The 24809-nt window shown below is 43.3% G+C and overlaps 1 protein-coding gene across 2 annotated transcripts; it reads left to right on the forward strand.

The window, feature by feature from the left end:
• Positions 1–228: 228 nt before the first annotated feature.
• col17a1b (collagen, type XVII, alpha 1b) lies at positions 229–24593 on the forward strand. 2 transcript variants are annotated; one of them, XM_021611215.2, is made up of 55 exons: positions 229–383; positions 2439–2506; positions 3067–3117; positions 3311–3427; positions 3541–3870; positions 4330–4377; positions 4525–4566; positions 4692–4742; positions 4979–5125; positions 5353–5547; positions 5892–5978; positions 6249–6320; positions 6438–6596; positions 6678–6773; positions 7113–7157; positions 7254–7409; positions 10067–10363; positions 10511–10561; positions 10740–10766; positions 10865–10891; positions 11027–11089; positions 11249–11353; positions 11466–11528; positions 13164–13199; positions 13361–13414; positions 13522–13557; positions 14857–14892; positions 15026–15088; positions 15192–15227; positions 15322–15393; positions 15549–15575; positions 15692–15727; positions 15807–15842; positions 15946–16026; positions 16224–16259; positions 16372–16482; positions 16739–16861; positions 16999–17061; positions 17189–17248; positions 17403–17429; positions 17585–17647; positions 18067–18144; positions 18280–18327; positions 19858–19986; positions 20103–20234; positions 20313–20432; positions 20685–20816; positions 20942–21046; positions 21158–21325; positions 21418–21573; positions 21659–21895; positions 22071–22235; positions 22397–22477; positions 22574–22654; positions 22752–24593. In XM_021611215.2, the coding sequence occupies exons 2-55, from the start codon at positions 2449–2451 to the stop codon at positions 22799–22801; spliced, it is 4965 nt and encodes a 1654-aa protein (XP_021466890.1). In that variant the 5' UTR covers positions 229–383; positions 2439–2448; the 3' UTR covers positions 22802–24593. The 2 variants fall into 2 exon arrangements, with proteins under 2 accessions (XP_021466890.1, XP_021466893.1); XM_021611218.2 differs by having other exon boundaries at positions 6252–6320.
• The last annotated feature ends 216 nt before the right edge of the window (positions 24594–24809 follow it).

Below are 24809 nucleotides of genomic sequence, written 5' to 3' on the forward strand. Positions count from 1 at the left end.
TTAAAGGCTCTAGAATATCTAGACACTACTCAAACTCCTATCTCCGAGTATGCACATGTTTTGAGTGTGAAAAGTTAATTGGTCATTCCCGAGGGCACTGTTTCTTTCAAGCCGTGCTGGGTAGCCTACCTGTTACCTGCCAAGCAACGGTGATGGGTGTGGTTGGATTGGGACAAAAGCCCATTGCCCTGTTATGACTTGCCTGAGAAAGTTGAGAGAAAATAAAAAAAGAGGCAGGTATAAGGACAAACCACTTCACTACCCTGCAACAGTAACATCAACAACATTCACTACCTGACGGATATCAGTTGGACTATCTTAGTGGATTTTATTTATCTTCTTCAGAAGTTGACTGAAGATTCTCCTATTGACACACACTAAAGGTATGCCACGGGTCCACTTGATGATGATATATTTTTGTTGTTTGACTGTTTGATGAACTTGCAGGTTTTAAAAGTGCATATTGCACTGATAATTCAAAAATACTTTTTGGGAGAAAAATGTTGATTTAGCTGTTGTTTGTTGCTGTAAATTACTGTAAGGTAGGTGGTAGGCTAGTCAGTTCCCCAAGACACAAAGACAGCAGGTTAATTATGGTTGTGTGGCTTTAGGCGTCACTAACTTTAAATACCTTGGCATTAGGACACCTATCATTTTAGAGATTGGTGTATCACTTTCTTCTTTAGGACTATTTTGTCTGTTGTCTAGTTCCTTGGTTGAGACACTATGTACAGGTATACGTCCACTTCATGATGATCAATGTTTTTGTTGTTTGACCGCACCTGCAGGTTTTCTAAATTCTGGGTTTGCTGTATTTTGATTGTTGCAACTACATTTATGGGAGGCATAGGACCTTTTCTATTGAAGAAATTGAAGAGCTAAAAAATTGTGACAGAATCGCTTAATTAATGAAACAAATGCTTTGTTATTCTTTCTTTTTTAAATATTTTTTTTTTTACATAGGCTAAGCCTTTTTATCTCACGGGCATAGACTAATAATAAGCAGTCATACAGAATGAATGTTATTGCTTTAACAGTCTAACAGGGATGTAGCTACGTTATTCAATGACCAAAAACTTGTTCTGAGATGTGCCGTTTGTGCGGTGTTTATGTCCTATTTTAGAATGATAGCAGGTATTCTAGTCCCTGTTTTAGCACGTTCAGTTTTGACCATGGAAATTGGAGTTGAGCATGCGGACAAAGAAACTGAAGCTACGCCTAACCTAATGAAATGGAAATTATATTAAATCATAGTAGGTCTGTAGATAGGGGTCTGAAACTGATTTTCAAAATGCCCAAAGTCTCCGATGCATTCTATAGATCTGGGTGTGGTAGAGAGACAAGCCACAGTTAGAAAGGATGATCCTTTGTGTCCTCAGAACAGTACAATGCACCAGGGTTTTTTGTTCTTTGATTACCATGGGATCTTCAAAGAAGACTGCAAAGTTATTTTACCCCAGGCCTCAGGCCCATTCAAAAGCTGCTTGCTCAGGCGTACATAATCTCCTTTTGGGAATTGAGGGCTTTTCCTGGGGTAGGCGAAGTAGTTATGCTATTCAATTTCATGCACTGGCTGTAAATGTGTAAATGCCTCTAACGAACACAGCAAACAAAATAATAGTAGAAGCTCAAAAAGCTTAATGAATCTGCTTGTAAAACACCAAACTAGGCTACTCCCTACAATAATTATGGATGATCTCTGTGTAACATGTAATGCCTGCACGAGAAGGCCTATCTGAAAATCCAGGTCCTCTACAATGTAGTGACCTTAACCCAACACCTACTGTAGCAACCTCGTCAAGAGGTTTGGCTCTCTTGGTGCAACGGCTAAGATTTGTCGGAGTAGGCCTGTGAACCGTTTGTGTGATTATAATTTATATTGTAAGAATGATAATGCTGTGCTGTGCATGTTAACTAAACTAAGAGGAAACTTTAAATAGGCCAATTTTCAGTATCTACTGTAAAATGATCAGTTGCAGTTGCTAGCTGATAACTCTTTGAAAAGCAAAACAAATGTTATCAGTCTGTGTTTAATCTGCACTTAATACTCTGGTAAACTATCACTGATGTTGTTATTTGAGATCAATTGAGGTTATCTAGTTTATAATGAGCTGTATCTATAAGTGCTTTCATGAAAGGAGTGACTGCGGGAGGTGATTTTCTGCCCTCAGGAATATAAAAATGAAATGAATGAGTACAGTATGTGTTCAGACATATACTTGGCTTGTGCGCTGTATTTTTGAGAGTGTTACTGGTTTAAGAAATTAAGCTGTTTATTCTCATCGTTAACCTTTAATTTTAGCAAAAAAAATACAATGGTAACAAAAAAAATGCTAGACCACACAACTAAAAGCTTTTTAGTTCAGTTGTTGAAGTCAAGTTAATACGCTAATGCTATTGACATATTATTTTCCCTAAATGTGGTCTCACTTCACCAGATAACATGGGATGGATGATTTAACAACAAGAAAGAGAAACCACTCAGGAGGAAGCTCCGGGGGAAAGGGTGAGAATTGCCTTCTTACAGTTCTAATGTCGACCTTGTTGAGATATTTATTATTACGTCTATTGTATAGTAGAGATCTAGGATAGTCATGAACTGCTAGTCATGTGATTTACTGTGTTTCCAGTTGCATATCCATTTCCATTCCTGTCTGAACAAACCATTCTAATTCCACCTTTAATACACAGATGTGAAATGTCTGGATGAAAGCAATTATCTCCAGTCAGGCTATTAGTGGGCTGGGTGAAGTCATCATCACTATGTTCCTTGCACCTATTTGGTAGATCCTGAACACAAGAGGGGGTTGTTGCTTGGGGAAGGGTGGAGCCCAGGGAGGTGTAGTGCAATGTTTTTGTTTGAATTGATTGAATTGGACAGTCGATATTGTAGATACAGGGTGCCACCCAGTGGCTTCTTAAAGTTATTGCAAATCCTCTGCTGAATCCCAAATCGACCCTTTTCAAGTGTCTATTTGTGACTGTAAAATGTGATAACCAAACACAGATATACGATCTTATAAATTGAATAACATTTGTAAGTGATTTTCTTCTCTTTGTCTCCAGTTGTGACAGAAACTACAACCTCGACAAGTAGATTGGTATCTTTACCTCCAAGTAAGTTTTCTGTACTCTTAAAATTCCCCTCAAACTGTTAAATTGTTTGATTAAAGGTATTGGTAATGCAGATTTTGTAATAATTTGATTATCATTTCACACTATCTTTTTGTGAAAATTCTGAGAGTTGGACTGCTCTAACACATTGAAAGAACTGTTGAAGAATGTGGCCATGTATCTCTTTATCTACCAGAGGGTGGCAGTGGATCAAAAAGTAGTACCCACAGGACTATGTCTAGCAATGCTGGAGGCCTGTGGTTGGAAAAGAACATTTTAACCCAGAACAGCAGTGGAACTAACTTTTCCTCATGTGAGAATAGATCTGTTAAAATGTTAATTTGTACATTTTTAATCTGGAACATGGACATTAGGCTATGACTATAAATACTTAGGGGGATTAACCCATGCTCTCTGCCCCTCCAGCTTCTGTGGGTGTCAATGCCGGAGGATCCAGCTCCTCATCAGGGTTCTACATGGGGGACTACTCTGAGGGTGGTGGAGATGGTGGAGGGGGAGGTGGTGGAGGGGGAGGTGGTGGAGGTGGGGGAGGTGGAGGAGGCGGCGGAGGTGTTGGCAGTGGAGGTGGGGGTGGCTCAGGCTATGGAGGAGTGTATGGAGGAAGCCCCGGGTCAAAAGTAAAGAGCAGCTCGTCAGGGTGCTCCAGGAGGGCCCAGAGCTCTGCCTCGCCTGGGGGTCTCTCCCCTGGCTTCCTGGAAAGGAAGAGTATGGCCAGTCGCTCAGGAGGCTACGACGGTAAGGGAGGATCCAGCCAATCACACTGTTGATTGTGTGTGTGTGTGTGTGTGTGTGTGTGTGTGTGTGTGTGTGTGTGTGTGTGTGTGTGTGTGTGTGTGTGTGTGTGTGTGTGTGTGTGTGTATGTCAGAGAAGGCTGGTGGGAGGAGCTATAGGAGAGCGGGCTCATTGTAATGGCTGGAATAAAATCAATGGAATGACACCGAACACATAAAACACGTGTTTGACTCCGTTCCATTGATTCCATTCGAGCCATTAAAATGAGCCCGTTCTCCTATATCTCCTCCAACCAGCCTCCTTTGTTGTGTGTGTGTGTGTGTGTGTGTGTGTGTGTGTGTGTGTGTGTGTGTGTGTGTGTGTGTGTGTGTGTGTGTGTTTGTGCATGCGTGCGTGTATGTGCAGCTTCTAAATGTGTGTTAGTGTAAATGACTAATCTGTCTTGACCTGTTTTCATTCAGGAAGCTCAAGTGGCAACTCCTCCCCCGAGTTTACACGGAAAGACTATGGTACCTGTTTTATATCAATACATTTTAGAATTATGTATAGGAGTATTTTTTGTAGCTACATTGTGACTATAGAGATCATACTGACATTTCAATAAAATCCAATTTAGTCAAAATCTACATAATATCAATATGTGTATTTCTTTTCAGCAGGGTCAGGTGCCACTAGAATAGGGAGGAGCCAGAGCAGAGGTATACCAATACTTATATTTATTTCTGCTTTCTCACCTCTATTCCTCCCTCACCTGTCATACTGATAATGACAAGGTGACTATAAAACACCATTATTAATAATAATAATGTGTTTGATATTCCAGAGAGTGAAATCAGAGCCAGACTGCAGAGTGCCTCTCCCAGTGCTGGCAGATGTGAGTTGATATGTCTTCAGGGAAATTGTTTCTAGACACAATTCATCAAATATATGTCATGATGTTGTTTTTGAGATATTGCGTGGCAATGAATAGCAGCATGGGGAGTTTTATTTTTATCTGACAGAGCTATTTGTACACCATTTTAGTTGATTCATTTTGATCTGGTGGATCAGTTGTGATGTGAGGTTACCATTTCAGTAATAACATTACTGACTCAGTTGACTTCCACACAGGGACTGAGCTGGATGATGTGAAGAGGCTGGTGAAGGGAGGACGCTCCAACAGTGTCAGCCCCACCCGCTCCTCCGCTTCCTCCACCCTGCCTGTCCCCAGGAAGGCCACCGTCGAGGCCAAGATCGTCACCCAGGCCTCCCAGTCAGGTAAGCTACACAGTTCACACACAGACCATGTACACACACTTGCAGCATGCTAAACAAGAACACACACCTGCAGGATCAAGAGTCAGATGGTTAGGTTATATTTATTTATGGTTTACCATAGATTTATGGCTGGAGATGGTTTTTGCTGTTGCTGTCCCCCTACCTCCTCCTATTGGGGCATATAAAAAGCCTCAATTTACAGACTCTTTCTTCCCTGGTCCCTCTAGTCTCTGGGCAGTATGAGACCACTACCCTGGACTCTGGCCTACCTTCTTCCTACTGCTGGACTAGCTCTACGCTGCCCATCTCCTCTGCCACTGGCAACAGCAGCAGCGCATACGGTTACCATAGTAACACAAACAACATGTCTCCAGGCTTGGGGTCCTCCCTGCTCAACACCACCTCACCCTCCTCCTTGTCAGGTGAGACAACCAATGAGAGCACTGAGCAGCACTCTGGATGATGTTAGGGCAACCAAATTTGGATCCAGTTCAATTATATCCAATAAGACGGCAGATGCTGCCTTCAGAAAAGCGCCCCCCACTTAGCTATATTGGGTACTACATACTGTATGTTTTTCATGATTCTTATTGGTTCGTCTGAACTCAGTAAATTGTTTTGGGTGTATATCTTAACCTCACAGTTTAGCAAGCGCTCTTCTAGTGCATTCTCTCATGTTTCAGAAAATGTAAAGCAAATGTTCTGTTTCGACATAAAGCCTCACAGCTTTGAGTACAATTCTGTGTGTTGTCTGTGACTGCTGCAGTGTATGGATTCCAGAATAACTTGGCGCCCATGTCCAGTAGTGTCCTCACCACCAGTGGAGTTAACGCACATTCAGGCACTTTGACAGGTATGGTAGTAGAACCTCCTCATCCTACAGAGAGTATACATTTTAATAGACTTAGACACTCATGAAATTAACACTGTGTGTGTGTGTGTGTGTGTGTGTGTGTGTGTGAGCGTGCGCGTGCATGCGTGCGTGCGTGTATGTGTGTATGTGTGTGTGCGTGTGCGTGTGTGTATGTGTGTGTGTGTGTCAATGTGTGTGTGTGTGTGTGTGTGTGTGTGTGTGTGTGTGTGTGTGTGTGTGCGTGTGCATTCGTACGTGCGTGTGTGCAAGCAGGATATGGAGTGCAGAAGAACATATCGAATGGTGGTGGTCTCGTCAGCACCGGAGTGTCAACCTCTGCAAGTAAGTCTAGAGTTTAGAGGATTGCTGAACTTAATGTATAGATTTCGTGATACTGAATTAGAGAACCATGTTTATGGCAACTTATGTTTTTAAAGGACTATTTGTGTTTCTCCATAGTGTCCGCTTTGAGGTCTCACACTGATGACGCATACAGGAAAGACTTAAAGTACCTTGTGCTGCAGAAGGAGAATGTTCCAGTCAAGAGAGATACTGAGGTGCTCACCCTCACAAAAGACAGTGGAAAACACTTCACTAGCAGTGTTCGCAGTGTTGGGGGTAAGACAGCTCCTTCAATATCAGAGTATTCACTGCTTTGTAATGTTGATGTGATATTAACTTCTGTGTATGTTATCACAGGTTCACTGTCTGGTGATTCTCTAAAGAAGGAGAAGATGGTGTCCAGCTACAGTGAGACTGCACCAGTCCTTCTGAAGTCTGAGTCCAATTCATACTGTAAGCACCATGTTTATATGTGCACTCACTCACTCACACACAGGCACGCACACACACACACACACCTGAAAACGTTAACCCTAAACCTAACCCAAGCTCCTAACCCTAATCCTAAAACTAACTCTAGCTCTTAACCTTCAACCTAATTCTAACCCTAACACTAATTCTAACCTTAACCCTAAACCCCCTAGAAATGTAAAAACGTCCCCAGTTGGTCAAATTGTTTCTTTACTATTCTTGTAGGAACTTCTGGTCCCCACAAGTATAGCTCGTTAAACACGTCCACACATGCACACAGTGAAGAGAATGCTGCTGATACATCACCATTTTATCCCGTAGATGGATCACCCCTAGTGTCAACAAAAGACAAAGCAACATATGCAGGTATTTGTGATTTAAATATATCATTAGTTGGCCATTTGTATCTCACACTTCATCCATAACCCACCCATCATATTCTCTGTTCCCCCTCCCTGTCAGAGATCCAAAAAGAGGGGGACTACTACAGCAGCGGAGGACGAGGTGGGGGCTGCTGTGGGTGTGAGGACTCCTGCTGTTCCTGGTGGAAGTGGCTGCTAGGACTGCTCCTGCTCTCCCTGCTGCTCCTGGGCCTGCTCTTTGGGCTCATTGCCCTGGGTCAGTCATGTTTAGGGACAAGAGTTTCCCCTGACCTTATGACCTATAGATGTAGGATCCTAATTTGACCAGTATGGTCATAGTAAAATAATCTTGCAGCAACAGGATTTGAAGGTTTGGTTAGGCTATTAGCAGAACAAAAGTAGGCTACATTAAAAGTGCAATACTGTTATAGTTTTTTCAATTGCTAACAAGCATCTGTCAATACTGAAGCCACTTTTTCAAAACAATTCTCACTCAGAAAGCATACATTGTCACTCATAACACACTGACCTAAAAAACACTAACAGGGAGCATTACGTAAATTATGAACTTTTCTCTTTGAAGTTTGAATGATTTGTCACATAAATTTGATTATGGAATAAGAATAGCATCTTTTCACTTTATTGACTGTACTAAAGTATATGTAACAAGAATTCATCAGAAATGCAGCAATTTGCTTCAGTAGCCTTTATTTTTCTATATCTTTGCACATAGTAATTTACTGGTGAAAAATAAAAAGTTGATACAAAAAAATTATTATTGAAATTCCAGGGCTGCAATAATAATTACAAACAAGAACAACATGTATAGTATAATCACTCATACTGTACAGTACTCTGAGGGTTCTAGTTCTCCCTCTCTCCTACATGTGGTCATTTGGTTCTCATCAACATCACATCTTATGTCTTCTCTGGCGATGCATCTTGGGAAGTATCTTCTGGAATGTCTAATCCAACCCTGGCAGTCTTCAGGAGAAGTGTTTCCACACCCCGCATTCATGGCATCTAGTAAGGACATCTGGTCATGTGGATGGTGGTCATAAACCTTCCACCTCCAAGCAGAGAAAAGCTCCTCTATGGGGTTTAGGAAGGGGGTGTATGGAGGCAGGAATAGTACTGACATCTTGGGGTGTGCAGCAAACCAGTCTGTGACTGCAGCAAAGTGGTGGAATGCCACATTATCCCACACAACAACGAAGTTAGGGGAGTTTCTTGCCCCTCTCTCCTTCACCGGCACAAGTCGATTATGCAGGTCATCCAGACCACATGAGCCTCTGTATCATAAGGGCCAATGAGTGGTTTGTGTAAAAACAAACCATCATTGGACAGTGCTGCACACATTGTGATGTTAGCGCCTCTCTGGCCTGGGACATCCACGGTTTCTCTCTGTCCAATCACATTTCTTCCCCTGTGGCGTGTTTTTGCCAGGTTGAATCCAGCTTCATCCACAAAGATGAATGTATGTGCAGTTTGCCTGGCTTCCATCTCCATTACTCTTTAAAATACAGTAAATACACAGTTTTACAGTACTTGACATTATGAATAGCTGTGTACCCTGTTTGGTTATTGAACCATATATTGATACCGGAGTTCTTTCACAGGTTCACCGTTTCTCTCAAAGGGTACAGTGAACAACTGCTTCATCCTTATTTTCTGTTTCTCTAGGACTCTGGCAATTGTCGTTTTGCTGACCGTAGTCACATTGCCAAAAATGATCTAGTCTGCCAGCACTCTGTCCCGAATTTCCCGCCATTTTATTGAATTGTTGCCAATTACCATGTCAACAATGGAAATTTCCTGCCCATCTAATAATATTCTGCCTCTCCCTCTTGTGGGAGGCAACCATTGGATCCTACTGAAAAACACAAAACAATCAATATATTTCTAAATGTAAATACATGTAAAAATGTGAACATACTGTATTGTACTGTAGTATGTAGTTCAATTATCATTGGATGCACATCTCACCTGTTGTTTTGCCGGAAAATTCATACTATTGATGCAACTGTTGAAAGCTGCAGATTTGGTTGCACCCTGAAACCGGCCACTCTCAAAGAGAGACCATGGTTTACAACATGGTCAATAATTGTGGCCCTTATCCCATCAGAGACCACCGCTCTTGGTCTTCCTCTCCTTTGTCCTCCACATATTCTCCCTCTCTCTGCCACTCTTCTTTCCCCACCAACCTGTCTTCCTTGATCCATATTTATATTTACAAATTAAATGATTTCGAAGCCGTCCTCTTTTGTCTGTTTGGTAACGAGTCTAAAAACAGGACACTTGGGTAGGCTTTCAGCTAAAATTACAATCAGCTGTGTTTGGAATGATCAGCTATTCTGCTGAGATTTTCTATATGTTTATATGTTTACTGCAGAACTGTGCGACATTTGCCATCATTCTGTTTTGAATGTGTTTTTAACAGTTTTGGAAACAGTGTGTTAGCATTTGAAAACGTGCTGCAAATATATAGTTTTGCAGGTGGTGGAGAATGAATGTGAAAAGAGGATGGATTCATGGATTTCGGAGAATGTGGTCATTGAATGCATTTTGTGTGAAAGCAATGAAAAATGATTCACAGTTTGGACCACATGCACTTCTTTTTCGCTGACTGTGTGATGAGTTTTGACAATGTGACTTCAGTTTTGACCAACGCATATTAGCAGTTGAAAAAAACTGTAATAAAACCGTGTGTTTGTGTGGGTTTTCAGTGAATTTATGTAAATCACGAAGCTCTCAGCAACAAAAGAGTGATTCAATTAAGATCCTACATCTGTATAGTTAACTAGGACCAATGCACACAATATAGTCAAAACATGTAGAGATACCGAACATAGTGAACTTGTATACAATCATCTTTACCTCTAGAAACATTTCTCACTCTGTGTCCCTCCACAGCGGAGGACGTGAGGAATCTGAAGTCTCGAGTGGCAGCTCTGGAGACCACCTCCACCGCTGCTCACGCCAGCCGCCTGTCAGCCTCCAATAACGACATCCACAACCCCCAGTCTGGCACCTACATGGACACTGGGGGCGCGGCCCGCTCCGACAACACCCTGAACCTGGATACCAGCCTGGGCATGGGGATGGGCACTGGCACGGGCACTGGCATCGCCGGGCACACAGACAATGCTGCCCTCCAGAGGACCATCCAGCAACTACTGAGAGCTGAGATGCAGTCTCAGTCATTCAGAGGTATTGTACACACATGAACATGACTAGAACTCGAACGTAAGAAATACATTCACCATTTATGGTATATGTACATTAAACATTTACTGAATTCACTGAGCATTCATTTTCTTCCCAAATGTGTGCTTATTTTGTTATTTTGTTTCACAGCCCTTCTTACCTCTTCAATGAAAGGGGACAGAGGAGAGCCGGGAACTAAAGGTAAGATCTCTTGTGAAAATATTGTCAGTATGTGTATTTTGTGAGTACAAACAATGGAGACAATTGTGTAATCCAAGGATATTCAAAGAATTCTGTCTCTACACCGATACTTTAAGGAGTTATTCTGTCTCATTGCTCTTTCTGCTTTGTTTCATGTATTCTGTTTACTTTGCTTCAGGCGATGCAGGGAATCATGGAACTAAAGGTTTGTTTTTTTAAGACTTAAAAAATAAACGTATTTATTGTACTTTAATTTGAAGTTCGCTGTCACCAAGTGTGTAAACGTCATTTTCTTTGTTTCAGGTGACAATGGTTTCCCAGGACTGCCAGGTAAGGACAATGGGTATGATGTGGAAGTTACCATTATGCTGGTTCAGTACTAGTTTAATTGACAGTACAGTATGACTTTTAAGAATAACTTGGTACTTATGTCACACATTTTTGACCTCTCACCTTTGACTTCAGGTCCTCCAGGTGCCATTGGTCACCCAGGACACGAAGGACCCAAAGGACAAAAAGGAAGTCAAGGTACAATAACATTAACCTTTTTTTTTATTATTACTTGTGTTGATTCATTTTGTAACCAGCTTTTATCAAAAAGCTAATATGGACCCATTTAAACAAGTGGGTTACAAGTCAAACTATGTGTATGCTTATACATGTGCATGTGTGTGCATGTGTGTGTAGGTGACCATGGAGCTGAGGGGCCACAAGGGCTCAGGGGCCGAGAGGGGCCTGGAGGGCCCAGAGGGGAGCCAGGACCCTCAGGGTTTGGAGAGAAGGGGGAGAAAGGTAGGTTGTGAATTTAGATTTTCCTAATTTATATAGACTGCATACTCACATGGTTCACTTTCCAGGTAAAAAAAAGAGTTAAATGATCATCAATGTGGGTTTGTTCTCACAGGTTCTCCTGGTGAATCAGGATCTCTTGGTCCTGCTGGTCCAGTCGGCCCGGCTGGGCCCAAAGGTAGGGCTAAGAGTGGGACTGTGTGTCTCAGAGAGGATCATAAACACAATAGCGCTTCACTCTAGACCAGGGGTGTCAAACTCATTCCATGGAGGACCTACAGTAGGGTCTGTGAGTTTTTGCTTTTTACTTTCATTTAAGACCTAGACAACTAGGTGATGGGAGTTCTTTAGTAATTTGTGACCTTAATTCATCAATCAAGTACAAGGGAGGAGCAAAAACCCACAGATATTCTGTGGAATGAGTTTGACAGATATGCTCTACACTGTAACAAAAAAATATTGATTCAATGTATATTTGTAAGGAAACCAGCTGCAATAGGATTGCGAGTTGGCTTAACATCTGGGCATATAGCTGAACCAACATACATTCTCAAGTTGAATTGTATGTTCACTCAACTTAAAATTTTAGGTTGAGTGAACATACATTTCAACTTGAGAATTTATTCAAACTTATTTGCATATTTCAATGTTTGGTATACTAAGTGTATATCATAAGGTCTTTCTTTGAGATCCTATCCACTGGGCACACACTGGTTGAATCAACATTGTTTCCACATCATTTCAATGAAATTACGTTGAACCAACGTGGAATAGACATTGAATTGACCCACCTAACACAGTGGTCTGAAACTCTTTAACAGTCCACATCAAACCTGCAAGTCATATTATGCTGGTTTACAAAGTGATGGGTTATTCCTATTGGAATCCAGTCAGCGTGAGGATATCCAACAACTGGAACTTTTAATCACCCTCAACCTGCATTGAGAAGATTAATATAAACTGCAACTACTAACAGATTGGAGTAGTTTAGAAAAATGTATGTTTCTGTAGCATAAGATTAATCAACCAATCAATGTATATACAAAAACACAGGTATTGAAACAAGCAATTTTGAAAACCAACCTGCAATAGAGTATGCTGGGAAATATGATAATGATGGGCATGTTTTTTTTGTGGTTTTAAGCAAAAATGAAATAGTAATTCTTGTAATTTGTTCAAATTCAGCTCACGTCGATCTGTTTGTTGAGTAAACAAACTTTAACATATTAGCTCAAATTATTGTCCTTTTGATGTCCACTCAACTCACAGAATAACGCTGATTAAGCCATGGGTCAATAATGGCTTTTTTACAGCGTTCCCTTCCAAAGGCAAACATGAATTTGTAATTTTACTCAATCAGCTTTTTCATATTCAGCTCACTTCGAGCAGAGTTTTTTGAGTAAACGAACTTGAACACATTAGCTTGATTCTTGTCCTTTTGAAGCACAGGAGGTTGGTGGCACCTTAATTGGGGTGAACGGGCTGGTGGTAATGACTGGAGCGAAATAGGTGGAATGGTATCCAATACTTCAAACACATGGTTTCCAGGTGTTTAATGCCATTCCATTTGCTCCGTTCCAGCCATTATTATGAGCCGCGCTCCCCTCAGCAACCTCCACTGTTTTTAAGTCCCCCTCAACTCACAGAATAACTCTGATTAAGCAATTGGTTAAGTTGGCTTCTTTACAGTATACTACCAATGTCAAACTGAGGGTAGCCATACAACATCGTGCTTCTGAAGTGTATTTCAAAATGAAGGGTATTGCATACACTCTATCAGGTTTCTAATATCCTTTCTAAATATCTGTTCCAGGCTCAGGGGGTGCTCCGGGTACTCCTGGTACGCCAGGTCAGTCTCCTTCATTCACTTAGGGCTAAATCCTAACTTGAGATATAAACTCTGAGTAGCCTACATGAAAGTTTGAATTAAGTGTGCGTTGACCTTTTGGAATTATTCCACAGCGCATTCAGTGAAAGGTTAAAACCTTGTTATTGTGTATATGCTTCTAGGCCAACCAGGATCTCAAGGCTTCCGTGGAGAATCAGGACTACCTGGTCCGAAGGGTACAGTATGACCTTACATTATGTGGGGCTAATTGATCCAGAGATCATTGATTGAATTAATGAATACTAGTATTGAACTGTTCAATCATGTATTTTCTCTGCTACAGGGGAGAGGGGTCCTGCTGGATTTCAGGGAATCAAAGGTATGTCTTAGGAACTATGTGTTAACATAGAGACACAATCTATTGTGTGGTTTTACTTTTGGCAGTGGAAAACATTGAACTGTTCATTGACCGCTAAGCAGTGTAGGCTATTGGGAGGAGCTATAGGTGGACGGGCTCATTGTATTGGCTGGAATGGGATAAATTAAACCGTGTCAAATGGTGTGTCAAATCAATCAAACGTTCAATCAATCAAATGTATTTATTAAGCCCTTTTTACATCCGCCGATGTCACGAAGTGCTATACAGAAACCTAGCCTAAAACCCCAAACATCAAGCAATGCTGATCATTCAGAGTTAGAGACAGCAGTTGAAAACAGCAGAACCGGGACAAGGTAGCGCGTCCGGTGAACAGGTCAGGGTTCCATGTCCGCAGGCAGAACAGTTGAAACTGGAGCAGCAGCACGACCAGGTGGACTGGGGACAGCAAGGAGTCATCAGGCCAGGTAGTCCTGAGGCATGGTCCTAGGGCTCAGGTCCTCAGAGAGAAGAGAAAGAGAGAGAGAGAGAAAGAGAGAGAGAATTAGAGGGAGCATACTTCACACAGGACACAGGATAAGACAGGAGAAGTACTCAAAATATAACAGACTGACCCTAGCCCCCCGACACATAAACCATTGCTGCATAATTACTGGAGGCTGAGACAGGAGAGGTCGGGAGACACTGTGGCCCCGTCCGACAATACCCCCGGACAATGCCAACCAGGCAGGATATAACCCCACACCACTAGAGGGACATTTTCAACCACCAACCTACTACCCTGAGACAAGGCTGAGTATAGCCCATGAAGATCTCCCCCACGGCACGAACCCAAGGGGGGCGTCAACCCGGAAAGGAAGATCACGTCAGAGACTCAACCCACTCAAGTGACGCACCCCTCCTAGGGACGGCATGGAAGAGCACCAGTACGCCAGTGACTCAGCCCCCGTGATAGGGTTAGAGGAAGAGAATCCCGGTGGAGAGAGGGGAACTGGCCAGGCAGGGACAGCAAGTATGGTTCGTTGCTCCAGTTCCTTTCCGTTCACCTTCACACCCCTTGGCCAGACTACACTCAATCATAGGACCTACTGAATTGATGAGTCTTCAATAAAAACTTAAAGGTCATCAAACATATGGAAACCACATGTTTGACTCCATTCCATTCACTCCATTTCTGCCATTACAACGAGCCTGTCCTCGTATAGCTCCTCCCACCAGCCTCCACTGCCACTAAGAGAGTCAGTAACATGCCTGTGTTTTTCCCATATGATATACAGTAGTAACCTTTATTTTTTATAATAGGTGATCATGGTGAGAAAGGACCTCGTGGTGCCGCAGGTGCGTAGCTGGCGTGATATAGATATACGAAAGGCACTTTCATCCCAAGCAACATATTCAGTATTTAAATGACCCATGATGCAGCATCTGGCATTGAAGGTACTGTATTCCAATCAACGGTCTTTTCCCTCAGGTGACCCAGGACTATCAGGCTTGCCAGGACCAGCCGGAGAGAAAGGACCCAAAGGATCTGCAGGTGAGTGAGTGGCTGGCTGGCTGCGCTTTGAATCTCTACCATTCTCCCCAAACTCATTCTAGAGCTTAACGTGGTTTAATACATTTATTTAATTCTCAAACAGGAACTCCTGGAATTGATGGTGACAAAGGCCAAAGAGGTAGAGGAAATAATATGTTCTATGTAAAAAGACAGGAAACAAAACATCAAGTGTTACGTACAATAGGCCTATATAACGATGATGTCATCCTCAGGTGATCACGGTCCTACTGGGTTACCAGGGATCAGAGGTCCATCTGGGCCTGCAGGGGACTCAGGCCTACCAGGTAAGCTACTGTGTCACGCTTAAAATATTCCCTGAACACCTCTCTTATTTACATTCCTGTTCATCCTGACTTGGCTTTTCTACAGAAAATGATCACATTGTATCCACTTGAAAGAGAAGATTGAAATGCATCTTAACTGATCGTTCTCCCTATAGGAACACCCGGGCTTCAAGGGCCACCAGGTATGTTGTTGCAGTTGGGATTTAGTGTAATAACAGAATTATGACGACAAGCTCAAGTGAAGTCTTTTCATCACTCTTGTCATCAGTTTTCCTCTAAAGTGTTCTTCCCTCTGTAGGAATACCAGGGAATCCTGGACAACCAGGAGCCAAGGGTAAAACAGCTGACATTTTTTTTAGAAAATGGAGGGCTTTAAACTTTGATATTGTGATGACTGTGTAACTTTCTTTTAGGTGAGGCAGGAGAACCAGGAAGAATCATCAATGCAGGTAACCGGTTGACTATTGCAGAACAGCGGCGATGTGTTTACAGTAGCTATACATCTGTATGACTGTCAGTGTGTACCTAAAACTGCTTGTGGTGATTCCTCAGGGGGATCCAGTTCTGTGGCCATCCCCGGCCCCCCAGGAAGCCCCGGAGCACCCGGTCAAGCCGGACCCCCAGGGTTATCAGGTCAGACATAGACTTCCTGTTTAGCTTTGTAGCACTGTGTTTTGTTACAACTACAACATAACAAAGTTGTAATAGCGATACCATGTAGTTTCTACGGTACGTAGTTGACCTAGCTGTGAACCTATGTTGGTTTGGTCAATATGAATGACATGTATAACACAACAGTGTTTTCTAATACAACTTTTCAATCTCCTCAGGCCCCATTGGCCCTGCTGGTCTTCCTGGCCAGTCTGGTAAGTCAGATAACCTATGGATCTGTGGATAGCTAAAGTATTGGTCTTATACATGCTATCTATTTTCTGGCCAAGAGTCCTGGACGTACTGTATGTATGCTTATTTCCCCAGGTCCTAAAGGTGAGAGAGGGCTGAAGGGTGAGATGGGTATTCAGGGACTCCAGGGAGAGGCAGGTATCTCAGTGAAAACCAGTGAAACCGTCAGCTCATCCAGAGCTGAGAGTGAGTACTCATTACAATGATGCTTATAATTTAATTAAAGGATAAATTCATATTTTTTCAACCAAATCAACATTTTTGATGTAAATGGCATGTTATAGAAGACACTGTGGACTCGAGCAATGCTTATTGCCTTATTGCCCAAGCATGCACACATTGAAAAGTATCACTCGAGTCCAACACAGTGAAACATAACGTTGCGGATAAAACAGTCAGATGCTTGTGTAACCTCATGGTTCTTCTTGATATCCTCATCCAGGACAGTTCAATCTTCCTGCACAACCAGGTCCCCCTGGTCCCCCTGGACCCCCTGGAGCCCCTGGACGTGCAGGTGACTCAAGATCAGGACTCCCAGGACCAGCTGGTCCCCCAGGAGAGCCAGGTAAGCCTGTGAGAAGTGTCCATGTTAAGAATGAATATCAACAATACACAAGTTACTGATTTTTTTTGTTTGTTGATTTGGCTAAATGTTGAGTCTTGATGTCATCGTATGATTTTCCTGGTGCTTCTGCCTCTCAGGATATGGCAGACCTGGTCCTAGAGGAGAGAAAGGAGAGTCAGGAAGCTTTGTACCCAATTCAGGTGCGTAACAACATGACTTACATGACCAAACCCATAACGCAATCGAGTTCAAGAAGTGACCCTACATTTTTGTAGAGCTTTTTTTGGCTGCATTGTAATGTTGTGCTTGTCACTATAATTCTTTCAGGAACATTCTTCTCTGGACCCCCTGGACCACCCGGGCCATCTGGGCCAAAAGGATCACCCGGTAGGCCTTTCAGACACCTTTCACCTGCCTTTCAGAGGCATTGCAGATGCATACTGACAGCATACTCTAAACTGGCTCTGTTTATCATCACAAATGTAATCTCCTAGTCCTATGATCTTCATCTAAAAGTATTTAAAAAATATTCTTACTTCAGGTACACCAGGACCAAGAGGAAACCAAGGTATGTGATCTGTCCCCCTACAATCTAAAAAGCTACATTGGGTGGAAATCAATTCATATAACAGAATGAACTACTTATCTGGATCCACATTGGTTGTTCCCATTGGAAACACTAATCCTCTGTCCTTCATCCCTGTGTCCCATGTTCCCTTGTAGGAGATGCAGGCCAGCCTGGTCTACCAGGGAGCCCAGGAAGACCAGGAGGAGGCTCTGAAAGAGGTGAGCTTATCTTGGTCCAACTCAAGGCTAAGCCAACAGCGATTGAAAAAAAACATGACCAACTCTGATACAGGAGGTTATTGACCCAGTAATGAGAATTTATTGTGGCCCACCATAGTCTACCACTGGTCTAGTGGTTCTCAAACCTCTCCTCTGGGACCCACAGACTAGCTCATCTCTAAATTAGCTCAACTAATTCACCTAGTCATGGGCTTGATAATAAGTGGACAAGTTGAATCAGGGGGTGCTAGCTCTGGAATAGATCAAATACATGGAACGGCTGGGGGGCCCAGAGGAGAGGTTTGATAACCACTGCTATAGACCATAGTCAAAACATTGTTAACGGGCAGAAGTCTAGAAGTATGTATAGTAGGACAAACTATTTCTGATTAATTGCTTTGCTCTTTTGTTCCACACAGCATCACCATACGGTGGAACACATGGGCCACCTGGGCCCCCAGGGACTCCAGGGATTCCTGGACCAGAGGGACGGAAAGGTAAACTACCAAAACTTGGGAATCTTAATTAGAAACAAATACACTTAGCTTCTGAAGGTTGTGGTGCCTGTAAAAGTAACAGGTCTAGACTCAGTCTTTGAAATAACTAGTTGTCTTGTTCTCCACATTTCCAAGGCGAACCTGGAATTCCCGGTTCTCCTGGTCTTCCTGGCTCTGCAAGAGGTAAACACTCATCTTTGACCTGCTGTCAATATTCCACCCACAACATTAGATACACTTAGATCATCAAGGTCTCCAAGGTGAACAGCCTCTGGCATGTTAGAACAATGTAAGGGAAGTAGGCAGGTCGGATCCGTAACTTCAGGATAAAGATTGGCTCTAAGGGCTGGGTCGGTCGGGGCTGGGTTGCGAAGCGTGGCTGCGCTCGAGCCGCGGCTGGGGGAGCAGTTGCTCCGCCTCCCTTCTCTCGCCACTGCTGGAAGTTCGTTGTGCGGTCCAACTTGTGGGCTCTCGTTTGTGGTCTCGCAAGGGGCTGCTTATGGGGGTTCATTTGGGTGGTGTCTGTCGGCGTGCCGAAGGTGGATCGGTGGGGATTGGGTTGGTGGTTGGCAGCGGCGACTCTGGACGCGTGCTGGGCCCTTCTCGCGGATCTCCCCAGCTACAGTGCTCGTTGGCCTCGTTTACGTGGGGTCTCTGGCGGGTTGCCTCGGCCGGCGCCTAGCAGCTGACTTAGAACTGGTGTCGACCAGGGGAATCCGACTGTTTAAAATGAAAAGCCCCGGAAAATAGTGAAGCGTGGGCAAGCAAACACAATACTACACAAGAAATGGGAACTAAAAACCAAAATAAAATCGGCAGACAACCGGAGGGCCACAACATAATATAGCTACTAAAATGCATTTATAGCGGGCAAGAAATGTATGAACAAAGGGGCCATTGGACAGGACCCCAACACCCAATTGTGGTGAGGAGCAAAAAGAGAAGTCTAAGGCCCAAGCTATGGGGCCGTGTAAGCAATAAAAATGGATATATAGCGGGCAAGAAATCTATAAATTAAGGGGCCCTCAGACCGGGCCCCAACACCTAATAAAGGTGATGAGTACAAATGTGTTTACAAAGGGGCCTGTAGACAGGACCCCAACACCTGATAATGGTGACAAATGCAGTGAGAACAAATCAAAAACCTGGACCTCGAGCGGACACCACAGGGAAAAAAGGTTGCGAAGTGAGCTAAGTAATGCAGGATGCACCTCCTGATAGCCGAAAAAAAGGTGCCGCTAGTGGGTTGGGTACCACTGGTGAAATCTTCTTATCTTGACCCAGTACAGCTTCAGAGGAAGGGCCACTCCAAGGAGCCGGGTCCTCCCAGGGATTCTCCGCTGGGCCCGACTAATAGGGAGTTTTTGCCACTGGCCGCCTTACATCATTTTCAAACACAGTGATCTCCAAGGAGTACCGGCTGGGTCAAGGGACCCCTTGAAGTACCAATTTACCCCGTTTTCCGTCACCGATTCGGAGCGTTCCGAAGGGCCCGTTAGTAGGGAAGTCCGTTGATTACGCCGAACATCCGCTTGTTCAACTAAGGCTGGGTTAAAACTAGACATGAGGAGTTAATGGGAATTTTCGCCACGACTGTGTTTAACAACCAATTTTGAAGCAATGTGCACAACTTTAAATAGCCGATCATTTCATGAATGCAGATACTTCTCATTAAATAAAGACTGTTGTATCTAATTATCTAATTTCTGACAGGCACTGTGGCGGCCAGCTCAGGGTTCCCAGGTCCTCCTGGTCCACCGGGTCCTCCCGGACACCCAGGCATTCCAGGCATAGCCTCTGCTCCTCCTGATCTGCGTCAGTATGTCAACGACTATCTCCGAAGTAAGAGTCTTCTTCTAAGGCACATTGAACACTAAGTCATGAAGTAATAATTCCCACATGAAATATCGTGACGAGCTACTCTACTTAGATTAACCTGTGCTGGTTGTCCTTTGCAGTTAATGCTAGGAGTATGTCCTCTGGTCTTCCTGGCCCCCGTGGCCTCCCTGGACCCCCAGGAGCCCCTGGATCCTCTGGATCCTCTAGTTCTGTGGAGGACATATCTTCTCGTGTCATTGCTTATCTGCAGCGTAAGTTCCTTTCCTGTCCAATTTTGTAGTTCTGTGGAAGAGTGGAAGCAGCCTAATGATTGTACTGTCTTGTCTCAGGTTCAGGATCAGGCTTCGGCGGTGGTGCTCAGGGTCCTCCAGGCCCCCCAGGACTTCCTGGGTCCTCTGGCTCTGGTTCTGGCTCAATGTCTGTCAACGACCTCATTGTTATGCTACAGAGTGAGTACTTGCATGGTCATTCAGCAGACTCTTATCCATAGCAACTTACTGTTGATAGTTGTGACTGAATAATATATATTCAATATATAATGTATACTATGTAATTTCTACTTTGTAACTACTGTGAAAAAAAGTGCCATGTATGTAATATGTGTCTAGAATGTACAAAAATAAAAACCTGGAAAAACTATGTTTGGGCAAATAAAAAAAAGTATAAATACTTACAATTGATTGATTGACTGATTGGTTCAGGGGATGACGTACGGCGATATGTAATGGGCCCACCCGGACCTCCAGGCCCAGCAGGACCAGCAGCCAGAGGAGGCAGTACGGCAAACTACGACCCACAGGAAGTGGCTACCTACGTCTTCAGAATCATGAACGGTAAGTAGGGGCTACTGGAGCAAAACACACGCACAGTATGGGTAACATGAATGTCTTTGGGTTTCTTATGGACCAGGCTTCAATCTCTCACCTTGTGGATGGCGTTTTTTAAATTATTATTATAGAACGCGGGATCGGTGGTGGGCAGCCTGGACCTCCGGGTGCAACCGGGCCTCCAGGGCTACCTGGCTCCTTCAGCGGTGTTAGTGACATCTCCGCACTCCTGCAAAGTAAGACCTCACCCTCTGGGATTTACAGAGGTATCTTGTGTTTATGATCATCTAAACACGTTTGATTTACTGCTTACTCTTTGTCTTCTTCCTACTTTCCCGCTTTCTAAGATTCACAATTCCGTGCAATGGTTGGGCGCTCTGCTGGAGCCCCTGGTCCTCCTGGTACTCCAGGTATCCCGGGACCCCCAGGCACCCCTGGTACCCCAGGAGGGTCATCTTACAGGAGCTCAGCCTCAGGGGGTTTAAGGATAGAGGACGTCCAGCATTACCTACAAAGTGAGTCTGGTTCAGTTAAGAGGTTCTCCATCCTTCTGCGCTCAGTCGACAAAGACCATGAAGGTTTGACATCTGTCTCTGTCTCATCTCAGGTTCTGGGTACAGTGGTCCTCCAGGGCCACCCGGCCCCCCAGGACCTCAGGGGCCCCCAGGGAACTCTCACGGAGTAGTCTCCTATGGAGATAGTAGAAACATAGGAAACTACCAGCGAGAAAGCATCCGCACAGAACTCCAGGCGTACCTCAGCAGTGTGTTGACCTCTTCCCTATCCATTGGAATAGATATTAACCTGACACTCTACATCACATTAACTATTGTTGTGTTATTTCCCAGGTGACAGTATACGGCACTCCTTCATTGGCCAACCAGGTCCTCCTGGGTCTCAGGGTCCCCGTGGTCACAAAGGAGACCCTGGAGAACCTGGTGGGGTTCAGACTAACCGTCAGAGTTATGCCCAGAGTGACCCACGTTACTCTTCTGACCTTGAGCGGCGCCAGAGTGACATTGGGAGATTGACAGAGCCACTAGACTACTCCAACGTTGCCTTGAGAGTGACAGACTACATCAAGAGTGAGTGAATGACTAGCAATAGCGTGTCTCTGTAACTGTGTGCTTCTACAGTATAAGTGCTGAGACTTGATTGGGTTTGAGGCTTTGATTGACTTTGCACAGTGGCTTAGACGGTGCTGTGACCTTTTAGGTTAAAACAGACAGTATATAAACAGTCTATCCTCTGATCCTCCAGACCAGGGCTTACTGCAGGACATCCTGTCTGAGAGTCACCAGCGAGGAGGCTCCTGGGAGTCCCAAGGCCTCCCAGGACCCCCTGGGCCTCCTGGACCTCCCGGGTATAGCCGTGTCATTGGAGCTTACGGCAACGTGACTGCTGACCTCATGGACTTCTTTAGAAGTAAGATTTGGGGCAAACTCTCCGTTTTTTCTAAATACTGAACTAATGCACAGTTGTGAATTGAATTGTGGTACCCAGAATAATTGCTAAGAAAATGCTTGCTGAAAAGATTTGTGGCCTTGCCTCCTGTCCTCTGACATGGCGTGTACTCTCTGCTCTAGCCCACGGCACCATTGTTGGCCCCCCAGGGAATACTGGCCCGAAAGGAGACAGGGGGTACCTCGGACCCAAAGGAGACAGAGGTACGGTAGTCATACTACAGGGTCACACTGTTGAATTACATTTCCAACAGGGATTGACACTAGGACATAACATGACTATGGTATATCTATCTGCAGGCGAGATGGGTCGCCCAGGCCCTCCAGGACTGCAGGGACTACATGGTCAGGATGGATACAGAGGAGAGAAGGGAGAGAAAGGTAAACATTTCACTTTGCTTGCACCATTTGGGATTTTTGTGATACAAAATCACGTGCAGCTCAGCAACTGTTTTTCATTCCCTTGTTTTCTTTCCAGGTGCAGGTGAAGTTAGGGTTGGTCGTCGGCGTCGGAGCATCGGTGTTTAAGGTGTTTTAAGCTTAACCAGATCTATCAGATAAAGCTTTATTTCTATTCAGCTCTTCTGTCCTGTGCATAGTCAAAATCATACATTACGTTAGAATATGCCTGCTTGCCTATTCAATTACAGTTTCTTTTTTGAGTGTGAATAAAATGGATGATATGGAAATGTTATAGTGGCAGTAAAGCAGAGGTCTCCGACAGGTACTATAGGTTGCGAGCTAGCAGTAGCTCGCAGCCCACCTATGAGTAGGTCGCCAAGTAATTCTGAAAGTACATGGATTTTTTAAAATATGTTCCATTGCAAACTGTCATAAACATAAAGCTCCTGGCAACCATCCAATCAAAGCCACATTGACATTATCCCACCCCTGGTTAGCCACTATTGGCTTAAAAAGCCAAATATAACACAATATCTGGCAATTAATTTCAAGCAATATTGCACTTCTGTCTGTATGGTTCACAAATGTGTCTCACTGTATGTAACCTGTTAGCGATGCTAGTAATGATAACCGTCTTGTGGGTACACAGACTTTCCCCAAAAACCTTCTGCCTACCTGACAGAAATATATAATGATTATTCGTATCAATTGGGTGTTCTTTTTTTTTTACTCTGCCATGAGGTGCTGCAGAAGTAGGCCTAACATAGACATTGATAGACTCAGACATTCCTATCTTTCTAAATGCGCAATTAAAGGGTAATTACACTCAAAAATCTAAATGTATGTTTTTTTTCCAGACCTCAAAATTAGTCGTCTGATGTGATTTAAGCATTGACATGGACTCAAAACATCAATTGTGGTTATTTTTCTATGAATAACTCTAATATTAAGAGTAAAAAACATAATACAAAAATACAGCAATTTTATGGGGCCCCTTAGAGTTGTTTATTAACCATTATTTTACTAGAAAACACATATATTGTACAACAAGGACCCGGGGAAGACAGGTGAAGAGAAGAATGTGCCTATTTGAAAGTAAAAAATAGTTTTGAAGTACAGTAGCTCTCATGCTAGAAAAGGTTGGAGACCCCTGCACTAAATAATGTGTTTAACAGTCTGAAGTAGAGTGATACATTGGCTGCTGGTCATGGTTGTGGTTGCACTCTTTGATATTCTAGTTAGTATGTGGGTGTATCGTGTTTACCTTTCTTAATAAAGCTCTAGTTATTTTTCTCAAGGGAACTCATGGGAAAATGTACTTTTCAAAAAGATAATGATAGTTATGGATCTTAGCTTTATTGATAACATTAAAGTATTTTTCACCCAAAACGTTTAAGTGTTACTTGGGCACTTTTGAACCACTCAAAACAACAATTGTCATTTATTCTTTATTTTCATTAAAACTTCAGAAAACTTAATTTTCAATAAATGTTTATTCCTTGTCAAGCCATGTATTGAAAATTATTGCAATGTATTTTGTGTGGAGAAAAGAAAACTGCACTGAAATGGACTCTTGTCATGTTGATGTTGACCAGCTTTTTGTACCTTGAAGTAAATTCTACAAATAACAATAAATACTATTAGTAAGAACAAACAAGAACATAGTTTAACATAATTATTGTTTTATTTACAGCACAAATGTCCATTAACAAACATCTTATATACACTTTACCTGACCTCAAAAATGCATATGTTTGTTCAGGATGATAAGATGTCCCACATTATAGCTAAATGCAACAACAATAGGCTCATGACGTGTTATATTTTAAATCAACCCCTGTTGATTTTCAATATCCAATTACTTGCAATAGTTTTGTGCCTGTAGGTATTTGAAAAAAAAAAAAAGTAACAAAGAAAATAGAAATATGATAATGCCTGAACCATATAGAATTACAGAGTCCTCTAGTGGTCAAAATGCTGTATTAGCATGTGCAGCGCCATTGAGGGCTTCCACCATTTTAATGTAGTCAACTGGGTGGCTGAACCCTCTTGGTGGCCTTGTTCGAGTCATGTCTAACCCGGGTCATCAGGAGGGATCAGCCAATCGCAAAGAAGAAAATTGACTACTTCAAAA

The sequence above is a fragment of the Oncorhynchus mykiss genome, chromosome 1, assembly GCF_013265735.2.
Source record: "Oncorhynchus mykiss isolate Arlee chromosome 1, USDA_OmykA_1.1, whole genome shotgun sequence".
NCBI classification, from domain to species: domain Eukaryota; kingdom Metazoa; phylum Chordata; class Actinopteri; order Salmoniformes; family Salmonidae; genus Oncorhynchus; species Oncorhynchus mykiss.

Bases quoted from the DNA above. Each gene is read 5' to 3' on its own strand.
- col17a1b (XM_021611215.2), top strand. From the start codon at position 2,449: ATGGATGATTTAACAACAAGAAAGAGAAACCACTCAGGAGGAAGCTCC. The intron at 7,410-10,066 runs GTCAGTCATGTT...GTCCCTCCACAG, and splicing joins CTTTGGGCTCATTGCCCTGG to CGGAGGACGTGAGGAATCTG. The intron at 15,843-15,945 runs GTAACCGGTTGA...GTGATTCCTCAG, and splicing joins AGGAAGAATCATCAATGCAG to GGGGATCCAGTTCTGTGGCC.